Below are 20,798 nucleotides of genomic sequence, written 5' to 3'. Positions count from 1 at the left end.
TGGCCATTTCAGCACTATAGGTATCACAACAGTGGCCACACAACACAATATCACATATCTCCAGCAAAGAACACTGACCAGCAATACCATGTGGCCTTGGTTGATGCATGTTTTGAAAATGAAGATCAGTTCACGCAACACAGATTGGGGACTGAACCAGACGACCTTTCCAGTCTACCTGGTAGAGTTGCTGGCTATATCATTTACCAAACGGGGAGAATTTATAAATTTCATTTTAATGCTTACTTGTCATAGAATAATAAGTATGAATCTCTTCTCCCAGAGTGGAGGGGTCAATTATTGGGGTGGGGGAGGTTGGGGCTGGACAAGAGATGTACGAGTCAAGTTTTTCAGTCAAAGGGTGATGAGTGCTAGGAACATGTTGCCAGAGGTGGTGGTGGAAGCAGACAACAGCAGCATTCAAGAAATACCTGGATGAATACATGAATGAGAAGGGAATAGAGGGATATGGATCCTGTAAATGAAGACAGTTTGAGTATGGAAGCTCAAAATGTGTCGGCTCAGGCATGGAGGGCCAAAGGGCTGTCTCTGTAGTGCACTGTTCTTTATTTGGATAGCTGCTGCCTCTCCCATCAATATTCCAGCTGCTGGGTAATCGTTGGTAGCAAAAATGGAAACAGCTTACTTTTGAGAGCCTAGCTGAGATTGGGAACATGACATTTATAAGTTTGGTTCAATTACGAACCAAAAATGAATTTTAGTGGAAGTAGAGGACATAACTGAGGTATTAAAGGAACACTGTGCAGTTATCTCCACGAAAAATGAGGATTAGATTACTTAGTGTGGAAACAGGCCCTTCGGCCCAACATGCTCACGCTGACCCTCGAAAGAGCAACCCACCCAGACCCATTCCCCTATATCTAACACTATGGGCAATTTAGCATGACCAATTCACCTGACCTGCACATTTTTGGACTGTGGGAGGAAACCGGAGCACCCGGAGGAAACCCACGCAGATATGGGGAGAATGTGCAAACTCCACACAGACAGTTGCCTGAGGCTGGAATTGAACCCGGGTATCTGGCGCTGTGAGGCAACCGTGCTAACCACTGTGCCGCCCCATGCGGCTAATGTCACCGTATAAAGGAAACAGTATAGAATAAAGGTTGGCTGCACACAGAACAGGAAAGTCATCTGGCCTAGAAGGGAAGCACCCCAGATTGCAAAGGGAATTAAGGCTGAAAATTGTTCGAGCTTCTGACCACAATCTTCCAGAGAAATTAGGGGCGGTGCCAGAGGATTGCAGAGCTCTGCATGTAATACTAGTGTGCCAAAAAAGGCACACCCACCAACTTCAGACTTACCAACCTAATGTCAGTTGTGAGAGAACTGATTGAAGGAACACGAATCAAAAACAAAATTAGCTGTCATTTGGCAAAGTACAGCCTAAGAAATGAAAGACTGCATGGACTTGTTAAACGCATAACATGTTTGACTAACCTGATTGGGTTATTTTATGCAACATATTGATGAATGTAGTGCAGTTAATAATGTGCTTACAGACTCTACAGACCACATGATGGATTTGTTTGCAAAATTAAAGCCCACAGGATTAAATGGACATCAACAACTACAAAACTGGAGAAAACAGTCACCAAATGGTTGTTTTTCAAAAGTAAAGAAAATACACAATGGTGTTCCCTGGGGTTGATGTGGAGGCCACTGCTCCTCCTGACACTTATAAATAGCCTGGGTTTACGTATACAGGTTATGTTTTCAAGGCTTGCAGATGATCTGAAACCTGAAAATTAGGATGATGGCAATTGGCTAGGAAGACATGACTGGTAATGGGAAGGCACGTGGTTACTGAAACTTAACATACAGAAGTAATATATGGTGGTAAGAAGGAGGAGGCAAAATAAACTAAATTACAATTTTAAAGTGGGGAGGAACAGAGATACTTGGAGCTGCAGACATTTAAAGTTGGAAGACTAGTTGGTAGTTCTGTTAAATCAGAATATAGGATGTTGGATTTAGTAATAAATCAAGTACAAAAACATGGCATTTTGCAAAGAGCAAAATTAAGTTATGGTGTTTTAAAAACACTAGTTAAACCTTGATTAAGGTATGATGTTCAGCTTTGGACAGCATATGATTAGAAAAAAATCACAGGCTTAGTGAGGGTACAGAATAAATTTACTAGAACAGTATCAGGGATTACAGATGGCGCAGAGACCAGAAAACTGGAGGCTTTCTGAATCAAGCAGAGAAGGCTAAAAGGAAATTAAATGGAACTTAAGGCAGGTTTTTCAAGAGTAAATCAGAAGAAATGTTTACCAGTGGTAGAAGCATTGAAAACCAAAGTGCACAGATTTAAGCAGATTGCCAAAAAACTCATAAGGTATAAAGGTCATGGAGGGATTGCTAACAATAACTTCCAAAAAGGAACTGGATAAATACTTAAAGGGGAAACACCTGAAGAGCCACGGGAAAGACGTGAACGGGACTAATTGTATAAGGTTTGCGAAAAAGTGTGGCAGAGGCACCATAGGCTTCATTCTATGCTGCATCATTCTACGGCTCTGTACTAAATAAATGCTTTCGTGCATTCAGCACAACTGCTGCTTTGAATCAGCTGATCCGCAAAATGAAAATACTTACCTTGCTACACCTCCATAATCTAAACCTTCCTCTCCTGGAAAAATGATCCACAATCGTCGTCGCAAATCTTGAGGGTTGAAGCTCATAATCTGAAGCACAAAGCAAAAGTTAATCAGAGAATATTTTAGTTAGTCTGAGGCAGAATCACTTATTTCCCAAACAAACAAGTTAAACTGCATGTCTCCAATGACAGGTTAACTGCACTTAGCAACAACAAGGACAAAATTTCTTGCATACGTCATTATAATCACTCAAGAAATCACAAAACAACTTTTACAATCTTGCAATGTCATTTGCAAGTTCAAGTTTTCTGAACTGAAGTTTCAGCAGATGCCTTTACGTGTTAGGGTCCATCTTAATGAGTTCTGATGTTCTACTCCCAATGTTTCATTTATCCTCCTTCTCTTACTACTAGACAAAACACAAAGTTCTTTCTTCTTCAAGTCTCCCCTACACCACTGTCCGAGATACAGGAAAGATTCTCACAAATGTCCATAGTGTTAAGGGTTTAGATGGAGAGAAATTTGTTAAGTGTGTACAAGAAAATGTTCTGATTCAGTATGTAGATATATCTACTACAGAAAGTGCAAAACCTGACATACTTTTAGCAAATAAGGTAGGGCAGGTGATTGAGGTGTCAGTGGGGGTGCACTTTGGGGCCAGTGACCTTAATTGCATTTGTTTTAAAATAGTGATGAAGATGATTAGACCAGGTTTAAAAGTTGAAGTTCTAAATTGGAAGGCGGCTAATTTTGACAGTATTAGGCAAGAACTTTCAAAGGCTGATTAGGGGCAGATTTTCACAGGTAAAGGGACAGCTGGAAAATGGGAAGCTTTCAAAAATCAGATAATGAGGGTGTGGAGACAGCATATACACCTGATAGTGTGAAAGGAAGGGCTGGTAGGTACAGGGAATGCTGGATAACAAGAGAAATTGAGGGTTTGGTTAAGAAAAAGATGGAAAAGACAGGAGAGATCAAGAGAATCCTGAGAAGAATATAAAGGCAGTAGGAGTATACTTAAGAGGAAACTCAGGAAGACAAAAAGGGGACATGAGATAGCTTTGGCAAATAGGGTTAAGGAGAATCCAAAGGGTTTTTATAAATACATTAAGGACACAAGGGTAATGAGGGACAGAATAGGGCACCTCAAAGATCAGCAAGGCAGCCTATGCACGGAGCAGCAGATGGGGGAAATACTAAACGAGTATTTCTCATCAGTGTTTACTGTGGAGAAGGACATGGAAGATATAGAATGTGGGGAAATAGATGGTGACATCTTGAAAAAATGTCCATATCACAGAGGAGGAAGTGCTGGATGTCTTGAAATGCATAGAGGTGGATGAATCCCCAGGACCTGATCAGGTGTACCCAAGAACTGTATGGGAAGCTAGGGAAGTGATTGCTGGGCCCCTTGTTGAGATATTTGTATCATCGATAGTCACAGGTGAAGTGCCTAAAAACTGAAGGCTGGTTAACATGGTACCAGTATTTAAGAAAGGTGGTAACGAAAAGCCAAGGGACTACAGACAGGTGAGCCTGACATTTTTGGTGGGCAGGTTGTTAGAGGAAATCCAGAGGGATAGGATGTACATGTATTTGGAAAGGCAGGACTGATTAGGGATAGTGAACATGGCTTTGTGCGTGGGAAATCATGTTTCATGAACTTGATTGAGTTTTTTGAGGAAGTAACAAACAGTATTGGTGAGGGCAGATTGGTAGATGTGATCTATATGGACTTCAGTAAGGCATTCGACAAGATTCCTCATGAGAGACTGGTTAGCAAGGTTAGATCTCATGGAATACAGGGAGAATTAGTGGAGGGCTGCTTTTCAGACTGGAGGTCTGTGACCAGCGGAGTGCCACAAGGATTAGTGCGAGGTCCACTGCTTTTCGTCATTCATATAAATGATTTGGATGTAAACATAGGAGGTACAGTTACTAAGTTTGCAGATGACACCAAAATTGGAGGTGTAGTCTACAGTGAAGAAGGCTACCTCACAGTACAACAGGATCTTGATCAGATGAGCCAATGGGTTGAGGTATGGCAGATGGAGTTTAATTTAGATAAACGTGAGGTGCTACATTGTGGAAAAGTAAATCAGAGCAGGACTTGTACACTTAATGGTAAGGTCCTAGGGAGTGTTGCTGAACAAAGACCTTGGAGTGCAGGTTCATAGCTCCTTGAAAGTAGATAGGATAGTGAAAGTGGCGTTTGGTATACTTTCCTTCATTGGTCAGAGGATTGAGTACAGGAGTTGGGAGGTCATGTTGCGGCTGTACAGGACATTGGTTAGGCCACTGTTGGAATATTGTGGGCAATTCTGGTCTCCTTCCTATTGGAAGGACGTTGTGAAACTTGAAAGGGTTCAGAAAAGATTTACAAGGATGTTACCAGGTTTGAAGGGTTTGATCTACAGGGAGAGGCTGAATAGGCTGGGGCTGTTTTCCCTGGAACGTTGGAGGCTGAGGGGTGACTTATCGAGGTTTATATAATCATGAGGGGCATGGATAGGGTAAATAGACAAAGTATCTTCCCTGGGGTGGTGGAGTCCAGAACTAGAGGATGCCGGTTTCAGGTGAGGCGGGGGTGGGGGGGGGGGGGGGGGGGGGGGGGGGAAAGAAGAGATATAAAAGGGACCTAAGGGGCAATTGTTTCACGCAGAGGGTGGTACGTTCATGGAATGAGCTGCCAGAGGAAGTCGTGGAGGCTGGTACAATTGCAGCATTTAAAAGGCATCTGGATGGGTATAATGAATTTGAAGGGTTTAGAAAGATATAGGCCAAGTACTGACAAATGGGATTAGAGTAGGTTAGAAAATCTGTTTGGCATGAGCGAGTTGGACCAAAGGGTCTGTTTCCACGCTGTACACCTCTAGGACTGTGAACAATTTTGAGTTCAGCTATTGTGTCAGGAAATAAAATTAAATGAGGATGAGCAAACTTTATATTATCATTTATATCTTGGTGGTCCAGTGGAAGGGAGAGGCCTGGATTCCACTAAGATTAAATTATTTATATTTCTCTGTCCAACCCAAACAAATTACCTGCTGAAATGAGTCCTCAAATAAGGTTTTCCTTGAAACAGTTATCTTGATGTGCTGAGGTGCAGCCAGTTGCTAGAAAACAAAGCAATTTCATGATATATCAAATATTCATTCCTCTAAAAATGCAATCCTTGAATGTCTAATGGCTCGCCAATTAAGCCTTTGCAAAACCTTGGATAAATTATTAAAGAGCCATTCCACTGTTCAAGCAATTTTTCCACCATCTTTTTGATGAATATACTGCAGTGAAATGGAAGAATACTCACTGGTGTTATGGACCAGACCAAACCCCCTCAAAATATATTAAGATCGCCTAAATCCCCCTCCCATTTTCTTATTTTAAAGGTGACTGCAAGGCATTGCTTTCCAGAATCAATTCGATTGGTCAAACTATTCAATGTTAAGTAAAACACACTATTTTGTCTGAATTTTAACTGGAATATAAAAATAAAGAGAAAATTGGCTTCGAGCATAAGCATTCCTCATGAAGAGCTTATGCTTGAAACGTCGACTCTCCTGATCCTCGCATGTTGCCTAACCAGCTGTGCTTTTCAAGCGCCACACTTTGAAACTACTCAACACCTTTGTCCTAAGCTGTCTTCATTTAAAAAAAAGAACAGAATACATCTCTTAAACCCACAGTATTGTCACACTGGATTGAATGAAACACTGCTTACCTGACACCAGAACCTGAAATAAGAAACTTTGGATCTGAAATCACGCACATATGCTATGTTTGGACCATTTGACCTGAAAAACATAAGGTTGGGAACATGGTGGTGGGGAAATGGTAGAGCAGAGAAGAAAAAAAAATTATAGTTTGCAAGATTCAAAATGTAAGAATAGTTTCTTTGGAGTTACACAAGTACATTTAAAATGTATTAATGCTTGTACTCCATCTGCCAGTCACCTCTAGCTAATACACAGCACATTAACAGGTCATTGAGCATGACATCCCAAACCAGATTTCATTCATCCTATTTGGACAGATACTGCGCTCAGCAGAGGGTGAAATTAAATAAATTAAACCAGGATCCTAAATACAATTTTTGTACAACCTAAACAACGTAAATTTGCTCTGCACAAGAAAACACGAATCAGTATCCAGGCTAGTATCTCGGAAGCAGAGATTGTGTGAACCAGAAACATGATGCGCCCTTAAGAGCAATTAATCATAAACAACAATACCTACAGACTGGATCAATTGATAAATTAGTTCTTCTGTGTTGCAGCACTGATATAGCCTACAATTCTAAATTATAAGGGCTCTTGCGGCACAGTGGCAGTGTTCCTACCTCTGGGCATGAAAGCCTGGGTCCAAGTCCCACCTGCTCCAGACGCGTGTCATATAGATCTGTTAATTACAAAATCTACAACTTCTGGTAGTAAGATCAGAAATTTGAGGCACAGTCCCTGGGCACAGAAACATAGCCAAAACAGAATCCCTACCACCTTTCCCATTCAGTCAGTTAGGTATTGGATAAGCCTTCAGCAGTCTGTTGAAGCAAAGAACCACACTACAATCTCAACCTTTAGCACAGAATTGTAGGAAAACTAAACAATTCTGTCAACTCAAGTATGCAACCTTAAAATTATAGAAACATTTACACTCTGTTCATGACAAAAACACTGTTAGCAATGAATATGCTCAGATCAGAGTTCTTTTTCCATGTAAGATGAAACTCTCTTGGAAGATGTTGCAGTACCAATGTGATTATTTCATTTGTCATTTTATGTTAACCTACAGTCCAAGATATTCCAATTATGAACAATCTGCACTCTAGTCTTGCATAAACTCAATTTATGCTCCTTAACACAGCAAATTATCTTGCTTCATGGACGGTCCTTTATTTTGGAATGCAATGACCTATGCAAGTCAACCTGGCAGCCAACCTGGCAGCCAATGTACTAACAATAGCCCATAAACAGTAAGATTAATGACTAGTTGATATGATTTTTCTGGCTATACATATTGTGGGAGAAGTCATGGATAGGTCACCATGAAAATTCTGTGTATTTATTTTCAAATACTAGTACAAGGTCTTTGAACAGAAGATTGAATTGGCAGATAGGATAGTAACTCAAGGTCTCACGTGGAGGACTCTTTCAGTAGCAATCTGAACTAGATTGGACAGTAATGTTATTCTACCCAGTCCACCACTCATTGCTAATAACTACTGCTCAACAATCATAATTTATTTCACTTTAAAAAAAGTACAAAATCAAATTTTAAATGCTTACAGTGCTGACTTTCCGGTGCGTGGGTCAATGTAAGTTGTTGTTCGTCTGTTATGATCTACAAAGTATGGAACGCCATCAACTGTAAAGCGCATTTCCCATCCATCCGGTAAGGGTTTCTCGTTGAGAGTGCTGCAAGAATGAGTAAATATGAAAGACGGTTCAGTCATACCAGACTCAAAATTTTAACTGTTTTCTTTTCCACAAATGCTGCCAGAGGTGCTGAGTTTCTCCGGCATTCTCTGAAATTGGTATTAATGATACTCTCTTAAAATATAGATCCTGTAAATAATAACTGAAAGTTATCAAAATCCAGCTCGTCTTTCAGACCATCCTCACTCCTCTGCTTCATGGAATAACTAGTCTATTTAAAAACTTTAACATAAAAGGTGAAAGGTTTGTGTAAAGATTTGTAGCTCAGGTGCCGGTTGAATTTGTTATGGGTATTTTTTGTGAAGTTGGCTTGCAGACATTTTGTCCCTTTCTAGGTGACATCCTCAGTGCTGTTCAGCCTCCTGTGAAGCGCTGCTGTATTGTGTCAGTTGGAATTTATTTGGTTTCGTTCCCGCTGCTTCTGGTTGCCAGTTCTGTTTCCAGCCAGACTTCTCCAACCACTGATTCACGATAGCACATAAGCTGACAGCAATGCTCAGACAACAATTCATCAGAACAGAAGACCCAATAGCCTTCGTGTTCAGGACAAATGTGATGAACAAGACTCTACAGGGACTGCAGGAAACACTACATAGGACAAACAGGCAGACATTTGCGATCCGCATTCATTAACATCAACTGGCCACTAAACACCACGACCAGCTGTCCCTAGTAGCTATACACACAGACGACAAGGACCACATATTTGACTGGGAGAACACAACAATAATAGGACAAGCCAAACAGATGACAGCCAGAGAATTTCTAGAAGCATGGTACTTATCCATGAACTCCAATTAACACTGACCTGGACCCAATATACCAAATACTGCAACAACCAACCAGAACAACGAACAAGCAGCAGGAACGAAACCAAATAAATACCAACCGACAGTACAACAGCAGTTCAGAGGAGGCTCCATAGCACTGAGGATATCACCTGGAAAGGAGACAAAATGTCTGCAAACCGACTTCCCAGCTCAGCGAACATACCAGCAATAACTATAAAAGGTGAAAGCCTAATATTATTTGTTAAAACACATTTTTAACAAATGAACTCTAAATATGAAAACACTGATTTTGGTGAACCACAAATTTCAATCCACTCTCAGCTCAAGTTATTATCTTATGTCATTTCATCAGGTTCAGTCCATAAATTTAATCAATACGGTTTCTTTCAGAAAGAAAGAACAGTATATTAAGGATTCATTCACACCTTCGTCTCAGGACAAAGGCAAATATTGGACTATGGATTTATCATCAAAACCTTAAAACTCTCAAACAGCAACCACTGAAAACTACCCACATAAACAGAAACTGTTGCAAAGCTAGATACGTCAACTAGCCACGAAACGACACGACCAGCTATCCTTAGTAGCCACACACGCAGACAACAAGCAACATGAATTCGACTGGGACAACACTACTATCATAGGGCAAGCCAGACAGAGAACAGCCAGGGAATTCCTAGAGGCATGGCATTCATCCACAAACTCCATCAACAAACACATCGACCTGGACCCAATATACCAACCACTACAGCGGACAGCTGAAACTGACAACCGGAAGCGGCAGGGACAGACCACTATTAACACCGGAGGAAACATCAAAGAAGCGCTTCGCAGGAGGCTCCCAAGCACTGATGATGTCGCCTAGCCAGGGGACGAAACGTTTGCAACAAAAACTTCCAGCTCGGCGAACAGAACCACAACAACGAGCACCCGAGCTACAAATCTTCGCACAAATTTTGAAGCTAGATACCACATAGCACCGCATCCCAAGACACATTCAACTAATTCAAAACTATTCATGACCTAACCAACAAACTATTTTACTTAAGGATTATTTATCATGCAGATTAGATGATTTCAGGCATACAAGACAGAAAACGGGTAGTCTCATACACAGTTGAATAAATACTGGGGCTTTCAGCTAACTTCTTCCCAATATTATTTCTCTTCAGTTTCCTAATGGTTTTCTCCACTCCTGCCCAAATGCATCATGCCTCTTGCTAGGGTATGGCACTACAGGTTAGTCAACAGCTTTAATGTTATAAATCTTTCTCAATTTGTTTTATATTTGGTTCCAGAGCTGTAATAACTTTTTAAAAATATGCTAAAATCAAAAGTGGCACTAATACCTTTATGTTAATAACACAGCAGTCACTGTTGGTACGACATCAACGATGCAGAATAGTTAACATTCCAAACACAGCTAGCAACAGCCCAAAAACCCAATATGGGATGAAAGAATTTTGTCAATTCTAATGTTGAATTCAGTCAGTCATCTCGGTCATTCTTGGTCTGACTTTTGCCCTTAGCAAGGATGTTCAATGACAAGATTAATTAATAATTTCAACCCATCAGACAGCCAATATCAAGCAGGGATTTGGAAATTAAGGAATTTGAAACAGAATTATACAATCAAGCTTGCTCAATCTGGCACAAATCACTTTTCCTCTTCAGAAAGGTGTGGATGGAAGGGCAAATTCCAACCTGGCCCAATTGATATAAACTTGGGGACCTCTGGCAGCTTTACAGAACACTCATATTTTAGTTTCTCCTTTACTTTGCACATTTCTCATGATAGGACGTGTGTGTGTGTTTTCATAATTTCTGGAAGAATGTGTGTAGACTTCCACAGCATGTTTTAGACTTGTGACCGACTCTGCATTGGTGGTTCCTCACCTTTTGCATTAAAAAGGATTTAAACTCTGCAAAAAATTGACTCTGGGCAAGTTACTACTCTCAGATGATTTGCTCGACTTAACTTGAAGGGTATTCTTTCAAAGAAAATTACTGCCAGAATTGCAACAAGATTTAATCACTGAAATCCAAAATGCGGTTTGGAAATAAACAAGTCAGTCAGCATCTGCGGATGAGCCGTAGCTCAGATGTGAACAGTCTAGTCTAGCACGTTGATTTGTTCTCTCTTTTTTGGAAGATATCAATGATCTGCTTCATTTTCCACATTTTTGTTGTCACCATCCAAACATATAAATGTGTACTGTATTTGATCTATCAAATTTGACAGTCTTCTGATTGGCATCAAGGTACCAAAGCATTTTATCATACTACTTTATACATTACCAAATTTGCTGTTAACTCACAAATGACACCTTTTGTGCATATGAAGATAAACCATTCTCACATCCATCCCAACCTGTGTGCAGCCCTCAACCTTACTGACCACTCAATCCCTCCAAAGACTCTCTACAGACATCCAGCTGGATGGGATTGCCCTCATTTTGTTCCATTCTTATCTAATCAAAGCCAGAAAATCATTTGCAAAAGGTCTGCCTCAGGTGTCTCCCAATAATCCATCCTCAGCACTCCCTATTTCTCATCTAAATGTTGCGACATTATCTGAAAGCAGAGTATTACTTTTCACATATATGCTGAAGATACCCAGCTCTACTTCACCACCACCTCTCTTGACTCTTCCACCTTTGCTGAAATGTCATATTGCTCATCTGATATCCAGTACTGGACAACCAGCTATTTGCTCCAATTACATATTGGGGAAATTCTGCAGCTACAAATTCCATTCCCCCTTCAAACACTGTTCTTTAGATATGGACTCCATCCTTCTTCCTGTCAAACGCAGTCTGTATTTAAACCAGTCTTTTTGCAACCTTGCTGTCACATCTGCCCCCAAGAGATTAGCTTCTGATCTCATATCTGTAACATTAAGACGGTCCATAACAACCCCCCCAAACATTTCTCAATTTAGCCCACCTCAGCTCATCTGTAGCTAAACTTCCCATTCATGCCTTTATTACAAATTGCCTATTCAACTGTATTGCTGGCTCATCAACCACATTTTAACTTTGGTAAACACGAGGTCATTCAATACAGTATAGCCCATGTCTTGGTCCATTTCTAGTCCTGTTCATCCCTCACTTTTGTCCTCGGTGACTTCGCGGCACCCAGTCAATCAACATCTTTTGACTTTAAAATTCTATTCTTGTTTTCAAATCCTCCCCCCCATCTCCTTGCCCTTCACTATCTCTCTAATCTCCTCCATGCCGACAAATCCGAGAGGCATCTGAGCGTCACCAATTCTGGCCTCTCAGACACCCTAATTTTAAACTGTCCATCATGGGCAGCTGTACTTTTATTTAACAAATGCTAAGCTTTGGAACACCCTCAATACATCTCTCCGCCTCAATATTTTCTTTTAAGATCACATTACAAAATCTATCTTTCTGACCAAGCTTCTGGTGACCTAACATTACCCTGTGCTGTTCTAGATCATATCATATTTTGTTTTATAATGCTTCTGTGAAATATCTTTTTATTTTGTCAAAGGTGCTACATAATCTAAGCATATTTTATCATTGTTTATCACTCTTTAATTCTAAAACTAAGTTAAAACTACAACTTTCAGAGGCAAAAGATCAAGGAGGAATGTAGTTTTATAATTCAGATAACAGCAAGAAAACAACAACCTACTCTTAATTGTGAACCCTATGGTTAAGTTACTATGTACTCAACTCTGGCATCCAGGAATCTCTTATTTTCTTTTTACACTTTGAATAGAAGAAAAAAACATTTAAGTCTAGTACTCACCCCTCTGTCCGAGGATCTTCCCACTGAGTGGTACGGGTTAAGTGGTTTACAAAGTACATTCGACCATTACTGTCTGTTCTCTTTTCTATGAGAATAACAAAGTTTTCAAATTATTAAAAAATGGAGAGCTTGTGCTCCAAATGAATAGAAGTAATCTCCAATTAGTCATAAGCACCATCACTGATTAATGATTGGAAAAGCAATGTGCATAATCTGTTATCTCTGTATGCTTCAGCCTTACTTACCCCATCCAGTTGGTAAGGGGCCAAGTGGGTCAAATTCAGCTGGCACCACCTGTTCGGGATACTGAAAATGAAGACATTACCAATCAGGCTTTTCAAAAATATGATTTATGCCAATAAAATCTAACATGTCACTGGGTAAAAATGACAAATCAAAGCCATTACAAGCTCACCTTAATAGATAATTCAGAACTAAACAACACTGTTTTAGATTAGATTACTTACAGTGTGGAAACAGGCCCTTCGGCCCAACAAGTCCACACCGACCCGCCGAAGCGTAACCCACCCATTCCCGTACATTTACCCCTACGGGCAATTACTACGGGCAATTTAGCATGGCCAATTCACCTGACGTGCACATCTTTGGACTGTGGGAGGAAACCGGAGCACCCGGAGGAAACCCACGCAGACACGGAGAGAATGTGCAAACTCCACACAGTCAGTCGCCTGAGTCGGGAATTGAACCCGGGTCTCTGGCGCTGTGAGGCAGCAGTGCTAACCACTGTGCCACCGTGCTGCCCACAGTGGTCACAGAGGTCACAGCGATGCAAATAGAAGGGGCAGTTAGACAGAGGTCATACAGAAGGACAATTCCAATAAAAATTGCAAAATAGTAAAGGGGTCTGGCTACATTTAAATTAGTATCTGAAACAACATGTCTTCTTTACCTACTGCTGAAAATCTAAAATGTTTTGCTTCATCAACACCCAAATGATTCACACTGGTTCCCTTTGGTGTGAAGTTATTAATTCCAGCTGATACTTTCACTAAGGCCCAGAGTGGAAATGATTGATTGCCACAGAAGAACAAAATTTCAAATGCAATAAGAGAAGTCACTCTTATCCAACCACATCAACTACTGTGTCATGCTAGTACTGGGCATAGACTGCTTGATATCAGCTGAACAAAACCATCCAGCACACTAACACACAAAGGGAAAGTGCGATCAAGAGACAAATCCCCATAATGGAGGGACCATGGTCATACCAACAGATCATGGGAAGTGATAAATAATGAAGCTTCTATTGCACAATTTAAGCTGATTGTAAGTTTCAGTATACAAATCAATACTTACGACTTTCCATTATTAAAAACACATTTTCACTTAAAAACTGCTGCCAGCCAAATTGCTTGCTAATCTAACAGTAAAGGCGAATATCAGATTTTAAAGTCAACATGAACAGGGCACCTGGACTAGCAACCTATTCAGTTTGATCAAGGACCCACAGTCCATGGAGAAAAATTCACTCAAGACCATTTTAGTTGATCCATGAAAAATAGAGCCCGTTTTCCAATGAAACATCTACAAACATAAATAAACATACGGACTGAGAGGAGGAGGGGGGGTACCAACGAGTACAAAAGCCCAACTTGCACAACCTCTCATGAGAAAATCCCTCCATACCCTAGTGAATGTTCGCTAGGTAGCCTCCGATGCCAGTATATTTTTCCTTAGATAAGGAGACCTGTACTGTTCCTGGTATTGATGCTGTGGTCTGACCACTGCCTAGCAGTTTTAGCAACACTTCCCTATTTTTAGCACAATGCTTATTACTTACTGAAAAAAAAACTTAAATTGGCAAAAAAAATTCCCTTTCACAAAACAAGTTGTATCTGCCTGATTACCTTGAACATTAATGTGTCCTGCTGTAACTGTTTTAAAAATAGTTTCATGTTTTCCTTGACAGATGGCAAGCTAATTGGTCTGTAGTTTGCGACCTTCTGCCTCACTTCTTTTTAGAATAAAGGAGTAACGTTGACATCCCATTGTTTATAAAATACAGATATATCCATCTAAAGTAATGGTTAAAGGCATCTATCAGATATGTTTAAAGGAGAAACAAGTAATGTTGGATTGAGGTGAACACATTTTTCAAAAGGTGCCAAAATCACAATGTTGATTTTCTACACATTAGATTTCTGGTCCTTCCTTTTAAAAGTCAAAAAGTTAGATTAGTAGGTTAGTTACCGAATAAATAAACCTCTGGTTGAACTGCTGCATGGCTCCCTGTAGCTGATTTCTCTGTGACTGCCACTGCTCAAAGTTCCTGACTGATTCCACTGTGGGCCGCTGCCACGTGGTCGTCCTGGTAATGTGGTCAACATAATAAATCCTGTGCCTCTCATCGACCCTCCGTTCCCAGCTATCAGGAAAGAATTGGGGAGAACGTGGTTAATGACAGATTATTCTTCATTCCAGCAGTGCTACCAAGCAGCGTTGGATAGTAATCTCTATTATTTCCAGATGTGAAGTTGGTTTTAGTGATAATATTGTAATAATGGTCATTGTAATGCTTGACATAGGCATTATGTATTAGGGGGGTATACAACAGAACAAGCACTTACTGATAGTAATACAGAATAGCAATTGATTATTAGTCCTGTTGAGATAACAGACATGTTTTCAGGTACATCAGCTCGGGAAGGAGAGCCAAGATTAAGAGTTGCTACCTAGGAAACAATGATAATTCATAGCTAACAGATAAAATCACACGTGCACTGCCCTGGAAGAACAAGCTTCATGTGTGGCCTCATGGAAAAATAAGTAGATTGATCACAAAGAGATATTGGAATTATTTTTAATGTTGAAGCTGCTTTTGTATTAAGTGGCACAAAAAAGCTTATGGGGTTCATGGTGAATGGTTTGGACTTTAAAAACAGACCAGAGACTGCGGTTGAGTGTTTCCATGGTTACACAATTCTCTCGAGGAATTCAACAATGTCATTTCCAAACACATTCTACAATAGCACAATTAGTATGTATTATATAACGGTGTGTCACAAGGATGATAAACTGAATGATTTCGCACAGAACCAGGCCACTATGAACATGTATCGAAATCTATTATTTGATAAAACAGAGAGAGAGAGGAGTACAGCAAATGCAGAAAATAGCTAGCCACTTGGATTAGTTGTCCTTCAAATACCAAAAGGCATGAGGATTGCGGAAGGTGGTTATAGTGAATATGCGTGTCATCCAAAATAAAATATTTTTAAAAATGATGCATCTGACTAGTCCAATGGCTCAGATGTGAAGGAAAACGTAAAGGTAAAGTTGTGATAATCCTACTGAGCCAAAGGGTTGCCAAACAGACAACCATGAGCAATTTCATCTGAGGTTGTCAGGCAAGAGATGTTGAGAAGGACAGTCCTTCAAAGCAACCTCAGCCAGTGTAAAGTACTTTGCCTCTGCACCCTACAGCTGAGGACAGACCCAGATTCAATGCTGGGAACGACGTTTAGTTAACATGTGTTAGTTAGGTTACGTACAAGATCCTGAAGGGGCTTAACAGGTCAGGCACGGAAAGATGTTTTCACTGGTGGGGGAATCTGGGACAAGGCCTCCAGATAAGGGACTGATCACTTAGGACTGAGATGAGGAGAAATTTCTTCAAAGGGTTGTGAATTTTGGAATTCTCTACCCCATAGGATTATGAATTCTCTATCATCGAGTACAGCCAAGGCTGGCATAGACATATGTTCATCTCCGAGTCAGGGAAAATGGGAACAGAGAAATGTGGAGTTGAAGTTCAAGATCAGTCACGATCCTGGAGAATGCTGGATCAGGTCAATGGGTCACATGGTTTCTTCCTGTTCCAATTTCTTGTGTTCGGAGGTAAAAGAAAATGCACTGGTTTAGGCCATAGCTTCCTAGAATATTAAAAAGGGACGATCAGTATACATATTCTTAAATCACTATCCAGTGATCTCCATTAGAGCAGGGAAAGTGACTTGACTGTGCCCTGTCTCACCACTTGTGACCAGTGGTACTGGAATCCTGCTCAAACCTTCACTGACAAGAAAGTTTTGGAAAAGAAATATGTTTCCTCTGAGAAAACTTCACCTTCCACTGAAAGTCCTGTAAAAAGCTACCAAAAACCCAGGGAAATTGCACCTGAAGCATCTATGTTGAAGAAGACATGAGAAAATTATTTTAGTCATCTGTTTCATTATCATCCTGTGAAAGAAAACTGATTGACTTAAATAGTTACTCAAAGAACTGCTATTTACTAATGAGCATCTAAAATTTGATGTGTGATCCACTTACCCTGGAGGCAATGGCTGTGGTCTTTCCCACGTTGTTCGTTTTTCAATGTGATCTACAAAATACAATCTGCCATGCTGATCGACCCTCTGCTCCCAGCTTTTGGAAAGAAAGTAAAATATGGGGTAATACTAACAGAGAGAAGCAGCATATGAACAAAAAAAAAACCTACATTTCACTCTCTGCCTTCCACCCTGGTATCATGAAAGGGGAATGCTGTTTGCATAGCCTCCTTAACTCCATTTAAGACAGAATTAAGTCGTACAATTTTCACAGTCATGAGAAAGGAAGAGAAATGGAAGTTACACAAAATATATTTCCTGCACCCTATTCAAAGCAATTTTGAAAGTAAGTAGAGAAATAAGTCAGGAATTAAGAGCTAGTTATTAATGTTAATTCCTGAAGGAAAATTCAATGCAATATAAATTTGCATGAATTATTGACCTTATTCAACATCTCCAAACCAGAAAGAAAATGTTTTGACCAGTTGGTTCTGGCCTTAAAGGGAATAAATCATCACTTCCGCTGGGAAATTACATGTACATGGTGATCAACTGTTTCTGATAGTTCCATATTGCTTATCCTTTTATTCAAGTAGTCAGCAAAGTGTGAATGATATATTTTAGTTGCAAGGTTGATGAGAAAAAGTAAACTAAACAGCATAATTATAAAAATAGGTTGCACGAACACCAACCTTTAAAATTGACAGACTAAGTCGAGATGGATGCCAATAAAGAATATGGGATCCCTGGTTTTATTATCAGTGCTATAGATTACAAAAGGCAAGGGTACACCAAATCTTCACAAATCATTGGGAAGGTGCTAATTAGAGTACTATGTCCAAGTCTAAACAATACACCTTAGAAAAGGATGTCAAGGCTTTTTAGAGCATGCAGAAGTAATTCTCTACGATGAGAAAAAATGTTATAGAATTGAAAAATGTGATAATGTTTCTGATAAATTCAAGTATTGTACTTCCTTGGCAAGTCAAAAATGGAAGAATGAGCTGAGGTAGACAATAAGCCAAGCATAAATTGCAGCTTTCAAAACCAGTTTAAGTTAAAAAAAATTGACAAACTTACAGAACTCAATTAAAATCAAATTAACATAGGTTTCCATAGGTCAAATGGTTCCCTTCTGTGCTGCATGATTCATCGTTACATGGATAAAACCAAAATGCTCCCTCGTGTATTTCTAATTGTGTTCAATAATTGCAACTGGCATGGCTGAGGTATTAAGCTAACACTTTGCATCTGTGTTTACAAAAGAGGAGGATGGCTGGCCAGGCCACAGAAATTCTGTCACTAGAAGGGTTCAAGATTAATCAGGAAGAAGCCTTGAATAGATGGTTAGTGATTAAAGTTAACAAGGCACTGGAATTAGAGGAGATGAATCCAAGGATTGTGAAAGAGGCGAGTGTAGATGCTGCAGGGCACTGGCCACAATCAGTCTTCTCTGGGCTCAGGGGAGGTGCGACAAGGCTGGAATGTTGCCAACAATAAGGTCATGTTCAGAAAAGGTTAATATGGGTAGTTCCAGCAATTACAGACCAGTTAATTTAAGTTGAGAGTGGGAAAACGTTTGGAAACAATTATTTGGGATAGAATCGTGAATCAAATGAAAAAAAGGTAGATTAATTACAAAGAGTCAGTATGGATTTCTAACAGAAAATAGTATTTAACTAGCGTGGAGTTTTTGTGAAGAGGTATTGGAGGGGGTCTATGATTGTGATGCTTTTGATATGGTACTCAGATTTCCAGAAGGTTTTTGGTGGGTATATGAATAGGAAGCGTTTAGAGGGACATGTGCCAAGTGCTGGCAAATGGGACTACATTAGGTTAGGATATCTGGTTGGCATGGACGAGTCTGACTGAAGGGACTGTTTCCGTGCTGTATGTCTCTATGACTCTACTTAATATTATTGTATTGCAAATCAGAAGATAAAGAACCTTCTAAAATTCTTATTTTGGTTTGTCATAAGGACATCTTCAGGATATGCTGCTGCAAGGAAATATTAACATATAAAATTAAACAATCTGGAGCAAAAACAAATTGTGCAAAAATTCAGAAGGTTGGGGGCGGGGGGGGGGGGGGGGGGGGGGGGGGGGAGGAGGAGAACAGACACTCTGTCTGCAAAAAAGACCCTGACCTTCTAGTTGCTTGCCACCTCATCACACCACTGTGTTCCCTGGACAACATCTTTGTTCATGGTTTATGTTCCTGTTATCTATTGAGACTTCCAAAAGGCCTTCGATAAGGTGACTCATGGGAGGCTGCTGAGTAAGGTGAGGGCCTATGGTGTTTGAGATGAACGACTGGCATGGATTGAGGATTGGCTGTCTGACAGAAGGCAGAGAGTTGGAATAAAAGATTCTTTTTCGGAATGGCAGCTAGTGACAAGTGGTGTCCCACAGGGTTCAGTATTGGGACCCCAGCTGTTCACTTTATATATTAACGATCTGGAGGAAGGGACTGGGGGCATTCTGGTGAAGTTTGCCGATAATACGAAGTTAGGCAGACAGGTAGTACTGAGGTGGTGGGGAGGCTGCAGAAAGATTTAGACAGTTTAGGAGTGATCCAGGAAATGGCTGATGAAATTCAACGTGAACAAGTGTGAGGTCTTGCACTTTGAAAAAAAGAATACAGGCATGGACTATTTTCTAAATGGCGAGAATATTCAAAGCCAAAGTACAGAATGATCTGGGAGTGCTAGTCCAGGATCCTCTTAAGGTTCACTTGCAGGCTGAGTCTGTAATTAAGAAAGCAAATGTAATGTTGTCATTTGTCTCAAGAGGGTTGGAACATAAAAGTAGTGATGTGCTGCTGAAAATCTATAAAGCTCTAGTTAGACCCCATTTAGAATACTGTGTCCAATTTTGGTCCCCACACCTCAGGAAAGACATACTGGCACTGGAGCGTGTTCGGCTGAGATTCACACGGAAGTTCCCTGGAAAGGTAGGCCTAACATACGATGAATAGCTGAGGATCCTGGGATTGTATTCATTAGAGTTTAGAAGGTTGAGGGAAGATCTGATAGAAACTTACAAGATAATGAATGGCTTAGAAAGGGTGGACGCTGGGAAGTTGTTTCCGTTAGATGGGGAGACTCGGACCTGTGGGCACAGCCTTAGAATTTGAGGGGGTCAATTTATAATGGAAATGAGGAGACATTTCTTCAACCAGAGTGTGGTAGGTCTGTGGAATTCATTGCCATGGAGTGCAGCGTAGGCCGGGATGTTAAATGTCTTCAAGGCAGAGATTGATAAATTCTTGATCTCGCAAGGAATTAAGGGCTACGGGGAGAGTACGGGTAAGTGGAGTTGAAATGCCCATCAGCCATGATTGAATGGCGGAATGGACTCATTGGGCCGAATGGCCTTACTTCCACTCTTATGTCTTATGGTCTAAGATTTTTAGCTCGGATGCTGGTTACAGGAAGATGTCACCTGGAAAGGGGACAAAATGTCTGCAAACCAAATAAACATAACAACTGCAACATCTGTCCCAGGCTTGCTGCAGTGCTCCAGTGAAGCTCAATGCAAGCTGGAAAAGCAAGACCTCATCTTCCACTTGGAAACTCCATAGCCTTCTGGACTGAATAATAAGTTCAACAATTTTAGGACTTGAGGCATCATCTCCCATGTCCTTACCCACACACAACAGGCCTTGTTATCACATGGTCAGCTAATACACACTGGGGAGAAAGTGAGGTCTGCAGATGCTGGAGATCAGAGATGGAAATGTGTTGCTGGAAAAGCGCAGCAGGTCAGGCAGCATCTAGGGAACAGGAGAATCGACGTTTCGGGCATTAGCCCTTCACACTATCCATTGTTAGCCACTAATAGTTCCTATCAGCAGCCATTCATTCTCCCAAGCCGACT

The 20,798-nt window shown here is 40.6% G+C and overlaps 1 protein-coding gene across 3 annotated transcripts in view; it reads right to left on the bottom strand.

Annotated features, from left to right (window-relative positions):
* LOC122560273 (E3 ubiquitin-protein ligase Itchy homolog) overlaps window positions 1-20,798 on the bottom strand; it is a 107,802-nt gene that overhangs the window by 27,590 nt on the left and 59,414 nt on the right. For all 3 annotated transcript variants that reach the window (XM_087994750.1, XM_043710807.2, XM_087994751.1), the window contains 8 exons: window positions 16,921-17,016; window positions 14,842-15,016; window positions 12,876-12,936; window positions 12,631-12,715; window positions 7,910-8,038; window positions 6,346-6,418; window positions 5,669-5,740; window positions 2,623-2,711 (listed from right to left, as the gene is read on the bottom strand). In XM_087994750.1, the coding sequence (XP_087850876.1) occupies window positions 2,623-2,711; window positions 5,669-5,740; window positions 6,346-6,418; window positions 7,910-8,038; window positions 12,631-12,715; window positions 12,876-12,936; window positions 14,842-15,016; window positions 16,921-17,016 (780 nt within the window). The remainder of the gene's footprint in view (window positions 1-2,622; window positions 2,712-5,668; window positions 5,741-6,345; window positions 6,419-7,909; window positions 8,039-12,630; window positions 12,716-12,875; window positions 12,937-14,841; window positions 15,017-16,920; window positions 17,017-20,798) is intronic.

This window comes from Chiloscyllium plagiosum, unplaced genomic scaffold, assembly GCF_037043375.1.
Source record: "Chiloscyllium plagiosum isolate Xiang-an unplaced genomic scaffold, Cpla_swu_hap1 HiC_scaffold_15, whole genome shotgun sequence".
Lineage (NCBI taxonomy): Eukaryota > Metazoa > Chordata > Chondrichthyes > Orectolobiformes > Hemiscylliidae > Chiloscyllium > Chiloscyllium plagiosum.
Note: the sequence above shows the minus strand (reverse complement) of the source record. Positions and strands in the feature narration are given on the sequence as shown.